The sequence below is a fragment of the Urocitellus parryii genome, chromosome 5 (genome assembly GCF_045843805.1).
Source record: "Urocitellus parryii isolate mUroPar1 chromosome 5, mUroPar1.hap1, whole genome shotgun sequence".
NCBI lineage: Eukaryota > Metazoa > Chordata > Mammalia > Rodentia > Sciuridae > Urocitellus > Urocitellus parryii.
Window position 1 is genome coordinate 181,559,413 of NC_135535.1, and position 13,624 is coordinate 181,573,036.

The 13,624-nt window shown below is 43.7% G+C and overlaps 1 protein-coding gene and 1 long non-coding RNA gene across 2 annotated transcripts; one reads left to right on the forward strand and one right to left on the reverse strand.

Annotated features, from left to right (window-relative positions):
- Positions 1-2,146: 2,146 nt before the first annotated feature.
- Positions 2,147-4,765, reverse strand: LOC144254868 (uncharacterized). Its single transcript, XR_013343620.1, has 3 exons — positions 4,685-4,765; positions 2,876-2,916; positions 2,147-2,376 (listed from the first exon to the last, which is right to left on the reverse strand). It is a non-coding gene; the product is annotated as an uncharacterized LOC144254868 (long non-coding RNA).
- On the forward strand, positions 4,521-12,700 carry Pgam1 (phosphoglycerate mutase 1). The gene is made up of 4 exons (XM_026394776.2): positions 4,521-4,832; positions 9,816-10,090; positions 10,632-10,812; positions 11,616-12,700. The coding sequence occupies exons 1-4, from the start codon at positions 4,694-4,696 to the stop codon at positions 11,783-11,785; spliced, it is 765 nt and encodes a 254-aa protein (XP_026250561.2). The 5' UTR covers positions 4,521-4,693; the 3' UTR covers positions 11,786-12,700.
- Positions 12,701-13,624: the final 924 nt, after the last annotated feature.

The following is a 13,624-nucleotide window of genomic DNA, read 5'->3' on the forward strand; positions in this document are numbered from 1 at the left end:
CTGCGTTCCCCCTCCCCATTTCCTGTCACAGGCAATTCTCCTGACACCCTTCCTCCAAGTCCTATCTTGGCAACTGCTTCTCAGAGATCATGGACTAACACACTACCAACTGCTAGCCAGTCACTAAACTCCAGACACATTTAGCGCAAATAACAAAGTACTTGTTTTGTACTCAGAATTTAATCTAAGAAAATATAGAGTAAGGAAACAGTTGAATGTGCATGAGGGTAGAAGGAACAAGAAGGTTTGTACACTGCCACGCTTTGAGCATGGTCATCTTCTTGGCTTTGCACACAGGGTCATGGCGGATGGTATGGTGCAAACCCTGTAGTCTTTTCTCAGAGACCAAACTCCATAATTTAGAGAGAAGGGCTTGTACCAAAGCTGAGCAGAACACTCCAGCCTGAAGATGAGTGGTTTTGAGGTTGGGGGAGGGGGTGTTGTCGGGGGCGTCCTAGAGAAAGCCACTACCGTGTCCAGAACTCTCCTCTGACTCTGTTCCTTTTCAATGGCATTTCAACCCGACAGAAAGGACAGCTCCTTTTCCTAGAAGCCAGTCATCAGTTTGGCTTCTCTCTCTCTCTCTCTCTCTCTCTCTCTCTCTCTCTCTCTCTCTCTCTCTCCCTCCCTCCCTCCCTCCCTCTCTCCCTCTCATAAATCCTCTCCTCAGACGCAGAGAGCTGAACATCTGGTGATGAGTTTGCAAGATGGTTCTGCAAGTAAAGACATGTGGTGTCTTCACAGGGAGTCCCAGGGCTGAACAGCAACCACCCCTCTTCCATCCCTTGGAGACGAGGCTCGCCCCACTCATTCTAAATCTGGGCCTTCACTGAATGTTCAGTACTTGATAAGGAAGTTATTTTTCAGTGGGGAAAATAAATGGGGAAGGAAGGCTCAGGGAAGCATTTTCTGTTCTGGAGGGACAGTGGAGGGTAATGGCTGTGACTTCTGATTATCCTTCTCTGAGTTGTCCTAACCCATACCCTTGTGTTGGGAAAACTGTTACGAATCCTCAGCTCAGGAGTCAGTCCTGACCCGTGTCTTTGTGTCTTGTGTTCAAAAGAGATAAGATTAAAAACGAAACAAAAAAATAGTGGAGGGTGACGTACACTGATTTATTCCTACCTTTTACCAACATTTAAGAAATCTTGGTTTGATAAGCTTTAAACTTCTTAGATTTGAGATGCTGTGATAGACACTGACTAGGGTCCCATATTTGCCCAGGAATTCTGTTTCTGGCTGCACAGCCTTCAGGGTCCTATGGGCAGGCATGGCCTCCCATCTACTCTCTCTCTCTGGATCTCTGTGCACCTGCCTTTCTCTTCTCACATAGCAAGTCCCAACCTTGAGGCCCTTCCCCATGGATTGTCTCTGACTTGTTACTGATAAATCTGGTCTCTTGCTCATCTCCTGCTCTTTCGAATGGTTCCCTTCACTTTCCTCATCTTTCCAATGTGAACTGGAGTGACAGGAGATGGGCACTTGCAGTGGAGGACTATTGAGGCCTCACCCAGCTCTGACACTCAGGGACATTCAGGGACACTACAAAGGGCAAAGCATATTGCTACCTGCATGTGTGTAGGTGTATGAAATATGTAAATATGTGGTACTCATCCTCAAGGAATTTGCAGTTGAATAGGTTCATGAAAAAGAGTGAGGTAGTCAAACATGGTGGTACACCTGTAATCCCAGGTACTCAGGAGGCAGAGGCAGGAGGATCTTGAGTTCCAGGCCAACCTGGGGAATTTAGAAGCAACTTGTCTCAAAATAATAAGGGCTGGGATGTAGTTCAGTGGTGGAGTAATTGAATTGCCTAGCATGTGTGTAGCCCAGTTTCAATACTCAGTACTGCAGAACAAAACAAAACAGCAAAAAACACAACTCTGAGATAATTTAATCCAAGGTAAATACTCTGTGAGGCACAGAATTTCCAGAGTTCATCATAGTTTCAAGGAGATGAGAGATTCCTTCTGGAGGCAGAGGGGATTGGTGAAGGAAATAAAGCATATTCCTTAGTTTTTTCCCAGGGCTGGTGGCACAGATGCCCTTGGCCTCCTGCCAAAGAATTCTAGTTATCTTGCTTGCTCTTTTTCCTGCAGGCTACTCATCCCCTATCAGGCATCTTGCTGGAAGGGCAGTTCCAGCTGTGCAGCCCTGAAGTCCCATGAGTTTCTTGGTGCAACTTTTAGAGCTGCTCTCCTTCCAGTCACCTCTCTGACACTAAATTCCATCTTTTCCCAGCTGCAGAAGAGGGAGGCAATGGGGTGCTGTGGTTAGTGTGCAGACTAGGCCGTTGAACTGCCTGGGTTTGAGTCCTGGTGTCTCCTCCACTTCCTGCTGTGATTGTGTGCATTGTCTTTCTCTCTGTTTCCTCATCTGTGGAACACAATTGTATGAGTAGCTACATTATATGAATTGTTGGAGGGTTGAGATAATAAACACAACATGTTAAACTTCTACAAACAGTAGGTATTATAATAATTATTATAATAATTTATCTACAACCTGTCATATGCGTTTTGATTTATTTATTTATTTTTTAAATTTTAGTTGTACATGGACATAATACCTTTATTTTATTTATTTATTTATTTTTATATGGTTCTGAGGCTCGAACCCAGGGTCTTGCATGTGCTAGGTGAATGCTCTACCGCTGAGCCACAACCCCAGCCCCTTGATTTAAAAAAAAAAAATATATATATATATATATATTTTTTTTTAGTTGTTGATGGACTTTTATTTTATTTATTTGTTTATATGTGATGCTGAGAATAAAAGCCAATGCCTCATAAATGCTAGGTAAGCACTCTACCATTGAGCCCCAGCCCCAGTCCACGTTTTGATTTTTGAAGTTCCTAAAGGGCCTTTTCTTTACCTCTGAAATCTTTTCTTCCACTCTTTGGGGTCAACAAATACCTAAAATGCAAAAAAAAAAAAAAAATGGAGGTTGGTGTATAGGTGAGAGCATGGACTTGGGAGTCAGTTAGCCTAGGCTTGGATCCTGGTTCCAGTAACCTTGTTCAAATGACCCTATTCTCACTTTCCTCCTCTGTATAAGTGGGGAGTGCCTGTTCAGGGGTCCTAGGAAGATAGGAAGATTGAATGAGTTAGTGTTTAAAGCACTTAATAAGGCTGCCTGGCATATAGTAGGTGCTTTACCAGTGCATGCTAAAAATCTTTTTCTTTTCCTTTTTCTTTTTGGTACCAGGGATTGAACTCAGGGATGCTGTATCACTGAGCTATATCTCCACATCCTCAGGGCCCCCTTTGTCTCTTATTTTTTGGTACTGGGGATTCAACCCAGTGGTGCTTTACCACTGAGCTACAGCTCCAGTCCTTTTTATTTTGAAAGTCTCGCTGAGTTGCTTAGGACCTTGCTGAGATGCTTAGGGCCTTGCTGAGTTGCTGAGGCTGGCTTTGAACCTGCAATCCTCTTACCTCAGCCTGCAGAGTTGCTGGGATTACAGGTGTATACCACCTTCCCTGGCTAAAAACTCTTCTAGCTCTCCTGTCAAAATACAGCAAGCAGCACACTTTTGTTCACTATTCAGATGTGGGTCTTCTTTGACCTCTGTGTTGAAGGGCAGGAATTCGACTTTCTCACTGCTTGGCACATGTTTAGTGTTCATTAAAGTGGCTAGATTGAAATAAACCAGGAGGAAGGGATGTGCGCAGGAGAAGGCGGCCCAAACAGGCAGATATTTTCAATTACTAATTGGGGCAAAAATGGGCCCTGGCAGTGACCAGAATCCACCAATTTTCAGAATGTCTGAAGGGGCCTAGCGTTTGCTTCATGATTGTAGGGGGAAACATCAACAAGAAGCTGTGGACAAAGACTGGAGCAGGGTTATGGAATCAGCAGAGTCAGGGTCCTCATCTGTAAAGTAAAAAGACCAGTATCCTACTGACGTGAAACAGCAACAACTTTCTTTTTCTTCTTTCGTGGTACTGGGGATTGAACACAGAACTTTCCACAAGCTAGGTAAGCACTCTACTACTGAGCTACATCCTGTTTTTTTATTTCAATTTTGAGAGTCTCCTTAAGTTTCCCAGACTGGTCTTGCCCAAGTAGCTGGGATTACAGGTATGTGCCACCATGCCTGGCGCGACTACCACCGTATGCTGAGCACTTTCAGGCAGAATCGATTCAGGTACCAGGTAAGAACCACATGTCCACTTTTCAGCCCAGGCTGAGATAAGTTTTGCGACCTGTCGGTGATTCAAAGTACATAAGATGGATGAATGAAGACTCAACGCAGTTGTGAATCAAACTGTGTACAGATGGAACAAAAACTTGGGATTACCTAGCGGTTCAAAGGATAGGGGCTCATGAAGGACCACATCAAAAGCACCGCCCAACCCTATCACCAGGCAGCGTGCAAGCCTAAGGCCCCGCCGCCCTTCGTGCTTACGTGCGCTCCGTGACCGCCGCGGCGGACGCGGGGCCGGCGATGGAGAGCGCATGCGCTCTTGTGTTCCGGAGCGCGCCCCCCCTAAACTGGCTGCAACTGCGGCATAGAACGCATGCGTACACCTGGCGGGCGGAGGGCGTTCCAGAGAAAGTGGAAAGATTTAGTAGAGAAAGCGCGCGGGAACCGGGCGTGGGTTGCGAGCGCGCAGGCGCGGCCGGGGGGCGGGCTGACTCCGGAATCTCTGCAAGCTCTAGTCTGCGCCGCATCCTTACCTCGCCGCCATGGCTGCCTACAAGCTGGTGCTGATTCGGCACGGTGAGAGCGCCTGGAACCTAGAGAATCGCTTCAGCGGCTGGTACGACGCCGACCTGAGCCCGGCGGGCCACGAGGAGGCGAAGCGCGGCGGGCAGGCTCTGCGAGGTACCGAGCGGGCTTGGTCGTGGGGGGTGATGTGAAAGGGTCAGGCGCCCGGCCTCGGAGGCACCCCTAGTGCGAGCCCCGGAACAGGGCCGATAGCTTGCGCAGCCTCTCTCCAGCATTTTAATTTGCAACTGGGGAAGCGGACACAGTGTGGGGAGTCGACTTGCTCAAGGTCACCCAGTGGAGTGTGAGGGGCCGTGCTGGGAGAAGGACGCGGCTGGTTGCTTCGCAGCCCATTGCGCAGTTGGGGACATCGCCTAAACGCAATTTCTCCCTTTTTAACCTGAGAATTTACACTTCAGGGGTGGCTTTACTGGAGATGGGGCCGCTTGCGATCGGTAGGCCATTGTAGGGTTCTCCCAGGGCGTGGGGCTCATGGAAAGTGCCTGGTGCCTTCCAGTGGCTGGCCTTTTTAAGGAACTGCTGCAGATGGTAGCGAAGCGGCAGGCCACTGGCAGGCTCTTACCTGCAGTACCCGGAGTGAGACTCGCTACGGGTGCCTAACCTGTTTCAAGACACCGAGAAGTCCGCGTGCTTGGGGACTGCTTTGCAGTTAAGTAACCTGCCACAAATACTGAATCCAAAACACATCCAATTGCAACCGAGTGAGTGATGAAGGACTTGAGTTGATAGTTTCTAAAGTAGCTCCATAAAAATCCTTTCCTTCCTATCCCTCCTTGTCCCCCTTTTATAGATGGGAAAAGTGAGGATTGGAAAGGTGATTTGTTCAAGGTCGTATCTGCTTATTAGTCCAAGGTCCTTGCCCCATTTCTGGGTGGAGTAACAGGTAGGTGTGAGGAACTGGCGGGCTACTGGCCAAGGACAAAGGCCTAGAAAAGTGGAAGTGGCCCAGAAAATGCTTGCCTATTCTGGCTTGACCCATCTCCGTGATTTTGGAATTCTAATAAGGAATCCCTTTATTGAAGTGTTTTCACTTATGACTAAGGCAGATCCTGCCCTGGTCCCCTCGAATCTCTGGACAAAACAGGTATATGAAAGGATTATATGCATGGTTGATGTGGTGCTGATATTTGACCCCAAGTTGCCCTCTCTAGCTTCTTGGCCTCCATTGTACATCCTTTTGAAAGGGGCAAAGCTTTGGAAAGTCTGAGAAATGTAATCCTGTTGGGAGGGCAGATATGAATGCTTTGGGATGGCCTGTTTTAAACTCGGCATCTAGGAGAGGCCCTAAAGGAAAAGTACTAGTAAAGGAGGCCATTTTCTTTGGTTCTCTGGTTCTCTGGCAGGAAGAACTGTGTAGTTCTGTGGTGTTTTGCTGATGCTTAGCCCAGGACAAAGTCCTCTAAGACCATCAAATGGTAAACTTGTAATATCTGTAAAATAACAAACCCAATTTCAGTCTTCTTTCTTTCATGGTACTGGGCATTGAACCCACGGATACTCTCCTGAGCTTCAAGCACACCCAGCTGTTATTTTTTATTTTATTTAAATTTTTTTTTTTGAGACAGGATCTCACTGGTTTGTCCAGGCCAGACTTGAACTCCTGATCCTCCTGCCTCAGTCCCCCTGGGACTGGAATTGCAGTTGTGCCATCATGCCCAGCCCCATTTCAGTTTTAAAATATTGTTAGTATTAAATTTCAGAAAAATCAGATAAAAAATTTTACTGTGTTGTGTGCATTACAAATAATTACATTTTAGAATAAGACCAAAAGCAAAAACTGATGATCATTATGAATAATCTAGTAATATAAAATATCTTAAATACATATATTAAATTCCTTTGTGCTCCAGTTAATAGTAGGATTTGTACATTAGGAGTTAGGAAAATGGAGATAGCTAGAGATGGTGGTTAAGAGTTGGTTTCAGCAGGAATCTAGTGAGAACTGTTTCCCCAATGCCATGTTAAGGTAGAGAAAGGGAGAGGTACCTTGGGGAGAATGGAGTCCACACTACACCATTCACCCTATCCCTGGTTGTACTCTGATTTAATGGGCAAGCCAAAGGAAAAGGCTTTATGCTTCTGATCCTTTAGCATTCTCTTTAAAGAGTCCTAATGGGAAGCACTTTTCTCCTCAGGGACTATTCATGTATCCAAAGTGAGATAGATACTCCATTGCAAGTGGAAATAATTGCAATTAAACAGCCTGTAGCTTTTCATCATGGGAGCTGAGGTTTGCACTATAGTTATTCACTTCCTAGTGACTCAGCCTTTGTTGGGAGTCATTCTTTCCCTTTAGGTTAGGGAGGAGGTGGCTAAGTAGGTGACAGTAGCCAAGTCTCCTCAGCCTGGTCCTGAGGATCAATGAAGATATCTGAGGTCTTTTCTCTTGGTGATGGTGATGGTGGGTTTCCTGATGGTTCATCTTTCCATTCCCTATTGGCTCTCTTTTTATGGGCTGGGGGGTACAGGGGATTGAACTCTGGGGGCACTCAACCACTGAGCCATATATCCCCAGCCCTATTTTGTATTTTATTTAAAGACAGGTCTCACTGAATTGCTTAGTACCTCACTTTTGCTGAGGCTGGCTTTGAACTCGCGTGCCTCCCGAGCCTCTGGGCTTACAGGCCTGTGTCATGGTGCCCATCTGTGCTAAAATTTGAAGAGGACCTTGTAGTGGAGAATAAGAATGTTTTCCTAATTCCCAAAAGGAAAAAGTTGTCTCCTCATTCAGGTGGGAAAATCATTTGATGAAACAAGACTGATTCATTGTAACTTATTGGCTGGGCCAACATAACTCTTAATTACAACCTGACATACAATAACTAACATGTATGGAGAATTAGTGATTAATTTATAAAGGAATCAGATAGATGGGTGCCACTGGTACTATATGACTACCGTAATCCCAGCTACTCAGGAGGCTGAGGCAGAGGAGCCCAGTCTGGGCAATTTAGTGAGATCCTGTCTCAAAAAGGGCTGAGGATGGGGCTGGGGATGTGGCTCAAGTGGTAGCGCGCTTGCCTGGCATGTGCACGGTGCTGGGTTCGATCCTTAGCACCACATAAAAATAAAATAAAGATGTTGTGTCCACCGAAAACTTATATAAAAATTCTCTCTCTCAAAAAAAAAAAAGGGCTGAGGATATAGCTAAGTCATACAACACTTTTCTAGTATGTATGAGGCTCTGGGTTTAATTCCGAGTACTGCAAAGACTCATACAGAATATAGTATTTACTTTTTTTATTGAATGGTTTCTGCTAATTTTGGGAGAAGACTTAGAGAATAGGTTAGCACTTTTTACTATGGTAAAAAGGAGTGATGGATTAAGGACTTCCACACTTTTCCTGATTCCCAAAAGGAAAAGGTGGTTAAGTAGGTGACAATAGCCAAGTCTAGTCAGCCTTGTCCTGAGGATTCAATTTCATGCAACAAACTGAAGTTTTATTTAGCATTTGCTGTGTTCTGATTTTTGGGATTTTAAAATCCTATTTTTCCAAAACTAGAGGTCTAATAAGTATCAGAAGTGATATTTCAAACTAATACAAACACCAGTATCCTTAGGAGTTAGGAAAATGGAGATAGCTAGAGATAGATGGTAGTTAAGAGTTGGGTTTGGGGGCTGGGAATGTGGCTCAGTGGTAGAGTGCTTGCCTGGCATGCATGAGGCCCTGGGTTCAGTTCCAGCACAGAAAAGAGTTGGGGTTGGGTTCAGAATCCCCTCAGCCTAGGGTTGTTTTTATTTGCAGGGGGTGGTGGTGGTGGTTGCATAATAAGGGATTGAACCCAGAGGACTTTACCACTACATCCCCAGCCCTTTTAGTTTTTTTTTTTTTTTTTAATATTTATTTTTTATTTGTAGTTGGACACCATACCTTTATTTTATTTATTTTTATGTGGTGTTGAGGATCAAACTCAGTGCTTCACACATCCTAGGCTAGCACTCTACCACTGCCTACAACCCTAGCCCCTTTTAGTTTTTATTTTGAGACAGGTCTCATTAAGTTGTTTCGGGCCTCACTAAGTTGCTGAGGTTGGCCTCGAACTTGAGGCCTCTCAAGTCACTAGGATTACAGACAGCCTGCAGCCTAGGTTTTATTTGTCCAAATAATGGCTGTAATCTTGGATAATTTGCTTATCTCTTCATATCTTTATTTCCCTCATCTGGTAAAATGGATTGTAACCTCATAGGATTGTTATGAAGACTAAGTAAAACAAAGTGCCATACCAATGGTAAGCCCTTTGGAAATGTTAGCTGTTACTATTTAGGAAGAGATTCTAAGTTGGGTGGTGTCTTTTTTTTCTTGGTACCAGGGATTGAACCTAGAGGTCCTTAACCACCGAGCCACATTCCAGTCCTTTCTGTTTTTTTGAGACAGGGTCTCACTAAGTTGCTTAGCACCTTGCTAAGTTGCTGAGGCTGGCTTTGAATTTGTGATCCTGCTGCCTCAGCCTCCTGAACAGCTGGGATTACGTTATGCACCCCTGTGCCTGGTAGAAATAAATTCTTAAAATGTGTTTACACATGGGCTAAGGATATAGCTTGTTTGCAGGCCCTGGGTTCAATCCCCAGCACACCCCACTCTCCCCAAGTGTTTAAACACTATTTTGGAAATTAGCATACAAGCACATGCCTCAGGTTAATTTGCCAGTACATTAGGTCTTAGGGTAAATGCATTACTAGGGATCTACTAGGAGATATATACATAAGTCAACAAATTTTGTTGGCGCATGCCTGTGATCCCAGTAGCTCTGGAAGCTGAGGCAGGAGGATCACGGTTCATCCTCAGCAACTCAGCAAGGGCCTAAGAAACTCAGTGAAAACCTGTCTCTAAATAAAATACAAAATAGGGCTTGGGATGTAACTCTGTAGTTAAGTGCCCCGGAGTTTAGTCCTTGGTACCAAAAAACAAACAAAATTTGTTTTTTCAAAGGCATGATATCGCATTTACTATGGAAGTATACAAAATATTTGCCAAATAATTTTAATTCAGATACCTGTTTAAGAGATTTATTTGTTAAAAAAAATTATGGTTCAGAGTGAACTTGGTTAACTTAGCACTTGGAACTTCTAATTTCCAGATGCTGGCTATGAATTTGACATCTGCTTCACCTCAGTACAGAAAAGAGCAATCCGAACCCTCTGGACAGTGTTGGATGCCATTGACCAGATGTGGCTGCCAGTGGTGAGGACTTGGCGCCTCAATGAACGGCACTATGGGGGTCTGACTGGCCTCAATAAAGCAGAAACTGCTGCCAAGCATGGCGAGGCCCAGGTAAAGATATGGAGGCGCTCCTATGATGTCCCACCACCTCCAATGGAGCCTGATCACCCCTTCTACAGCAATATCAGTAAGGTATGGGCAAACCTGTTTGATCACTTCACCTAGAACCAGAGGTTAGAATCAGGGCCTCGTTATTGTTATTATTTTTAAACTTTTATTAGTAGCTTCCTGGTCCCATTGAGCTTATAATTTATGATAAAATAGTTAATGGAGTCTTTCCTCTACCAATGAATGACTGCTGGTTACAATATGAATTGAGTATTTATTTCAGAAGAATTTTTATCTCCATATTTGTACCTCTACTGTCATATTATTTTATAAAACCCATTCTTAAGCTTCCTAAATCAATCACAAGTTAAAATGAACTGGGAAAATTCTTATTGCATAACTTTTTTAAGTTATATTTCTTTTGTATTGAGTAGTGGGGGAGGGAGTGGCAGGATAATGATCCTTTTTCCTAAGCTGGCAGCTATGTGCTGAACCTTGGTGAGAGAACTTCATCCATCCCTTAACTCCTTAGGAGATGAGGAATGGCAGAATTATTATACATTCTGAAAGCCATTTATTGAATGCTACTGGTAATAATTGGTAAACAAGTTTTGTTGTTGTATAGGATCGTAGGTATGCAGACCTTACTGAAGATCAGCTGCCTTCCTGTGAGAGTCTGAAGGACACCATTGCCAGAGCTCTGCCCTTCTGGAATGAAGAAATAGTCCCCCAGATAAAGGAGGGGAAACGGGTTCTGATTGCAGCCCATGGCAACAGCCTTAGGGGCATTGTCAAGCATCTGGAGGGTATGTGCATTTTTTAGATGGGCCCTCAGGGATGGATAAAGCAGAACTTCCCGAATTAGGGACATAATTTAGTATAAAGGAGACCCTTGGGAAAGGGCCAACATACTGATAGCCTTAAGACAATTTAGGTTGACTTATAGTGGTATAAGTAAGTATAAGACACTTATCCGTTTCTCAAAATTTGTTTGCAGAGCAGTAGCAGCTGAACTCCTGACAACTTGTTATACATGCAGAACCTCAGGTCCTATTCTAGACCTGGTTCAGAAAAATATTTATGATAGTTTGAGATGCCCATCTCTAGATGAGGATGGAAACTATTGATAAAATATTCTTCAGTTTCAGCCTGGCTCAATTTCACATATAAATCTCCATCTTACATTGTTTAGCTTCTGAGGATCTAGAAGCCCAGAGTGCCATAGCTTTTGAGGATCTAGAAGCCCAGAGTGCCAAATTTTCACAGAAGGATGGACTATATAGGATGTTTGGGATGTGGATAGTCATGCTTCACTGTAGGTTTAGATCTCACTAGGTAGGGATATATCTGCAGTATGCACCTTTCTGTAGTTTGTTGGTGGCCCACCCCAGAATCTTGTGTACATTCTCACACTTTTTTCCTTGCTTTTCAGTTTAGTGGCTTGAGAAATTAGTCCTAGAGGCCACTCCTTATGGAATCAATCTACTATTATAAATATCTAATTACTATTACAAAGATCAGAAAAGGGTCTTAATTCCTACCAAAGTCTTTTCTCACCTGGGGGATGAAGAGTAAACCTTGTGTGGCTGATCAGGATGGCTCTTTTCAGGTCTCTCTGAAGAGGCCATCATGGAGCTGAACCTGCCAACTGGTATTCCCATTGTCTACGAATTGGACAAGAACTTGAAGCCCATCAAGCCCATGCAGTTCCTGGGGGATGAAGAGACCGTTCGTAAAGCGATGGAAGCCGTGGCTGCACAGGGCAAGGCAAAGAAATAAAGGCAAGATCGCAGACTACTGTACCAAGGAAGACCCTGTCCATCCATTCCTTTGCACCTCTCTCCTGCATCACCATACTGACCACATCTGTGGGCATCTTAAGTTGTAGCTGCAGATGGGGACCAGTAGCTCCCACTTTAATTTTAGCATTTTGTCTCCTGCACCCACTCCCTTTGTAGACTGTAATCAGAATAGAAACTCTGGGGCACAGGTTCTCAATCTAAGCCCAGGGAAGGCTCCTCATATCCAGAAGAGTTGAGGTTGTAGTTGTTGGGTTTTTTTTCCTTGAGAAAAGTAGGGAGGAATTGTGGCAAGGCATGACCAATGAGAAGAAGCCAGAGAGCCTGTTTGTGTTTCAAAGAGCCAGTTCTGTACTCTTCTGTATTCAGGTCACTGGGAAGATGGGAAGCAGGGTGCTCTAGTCATTCCAGTGGAATACGAAAGTAATCTGCATGGTGATTTAAGAAAGACAACTCCCTGACCCCAGAGGAGCTGGCTCCAGAATATTGGGATCAACTCTAACTTTTGTTACATTTACTTTCACTAAAGAAAAAGTATATATATAAATAAATACTAAAAAAAAAAAAAACCCTTCTGGGTTTTTTTCTAGTGGTGGTTAGTCCCACATGTGGTCACCAGAAACTAAGCCATTCCTCACACCAATATGGGATAAGCTCCTTGGCCTATAAGGTGCAGGAGTGTATCTTGCTATGTATCTTAGAGAATCTCTCCTCTGCCTTGTTTTGTGGCAGTGAAATGCCTCTTGATCATGTCCAAGTGTGTCTTTTACTGTGTCTGATTTCCGAGTCTTGTTCCAGTTGCTTGGCCCTACCACAAAGGCCCAGTACTCATTTAGCATAACTGTAATAAATCTTTTTTCCAGATCAGTATAATAAAGGAGTGATGTGCAATATTTTCCTGTGTGATGTTACACTTCTTTTCTGAGGGATCTTAGCATCCAGCAAAGCTTTGTATGATTAGGAGTTTTAGAACAATCATTACATGCTAATAGTATGTGAGTTTCTAGAAGTCTCCAGACCCTACACTAATAAGTCATGACTAAACCTGCCTTATGACAAGAAAATAATGGAACACCTCTATCAGCTACCATTAACACTAAGAAACCCACAGCTACAAGATAGTGCTTCTCACTTTGAACACATCAGAATCCCTTGTGGAACTTAAAAACACCTGGTCTTGTTATCACTCAATGGTCCCTTCCTGACACTAGGCACAGCTGCTCAGTTGACTATGAGAATACCTGCAAAATTTTTATTGAATACTTGTTATGTGTAAAGTACTAGGTCCTGGGGATTCAGATAAAACAGAATAGTCCTAAAAGGAGCTCATACTGCTATGAGGCACACAGCTTTGTATAATATTATATGCTTACTGCTGAGAAAATTAACTTGTTTTGTATTAGATCAGGGAATTCTATTAACTAGTTGATCCAAATGCTCTTTGGACATATGTTTGTTATGTGACACATAAACCAAAAATTGGCACCAGTTGGCCTCCACTTCTACACCCTACAAAATTATATCATGAAAATATTTGCTACTCTTGTGAAATCTATATACTATAGCTAGAAATTGAGATGTGGGAAATAATTATAGAGGGGTACAATTTACTCAGAGTGCAAATAAACTTTGTTCATTTGCAGTTATCTTTAGTACTGATAGGAAAGACAAATATATTCTGATTTTAAATAAAACATTAGATGGTAGCCCAGGTTAGGCCACACTGTTTGGGTAAAGAAAAATGGCCATCTAGGGAGGTTATAGCTCAGTTGGTAGAGTGTTTACCTTGAATGCATAAGACCTTGGGTTCAATCCCTAG

Excerpts from the sequence above, each read along its gene's own strand:
- Pgam1 (XM_026394776.2), top strand. The coding sequence starts at position 4,694 with ATGGCTGCCTACAAGCTGGTGCTGATTCGGCACGGTGAGAGCGCCTGG. Across the intron at positions 10,091-10,631 it reads TCTACAGCAATATCAGTAAG|GATCGTAGGTATGCAGACCT; the intron begins GTATGGGCAAAC and ends GTTGTTGTATAG. Across the intron at positions 10,813-11,615 it reads CATTGTCAAGCATCTGGAGG|GTCTCTCTGAAGAGGCCATC; the intron begins GTATGTGCATTT and ends GGCTCTTTTCAG.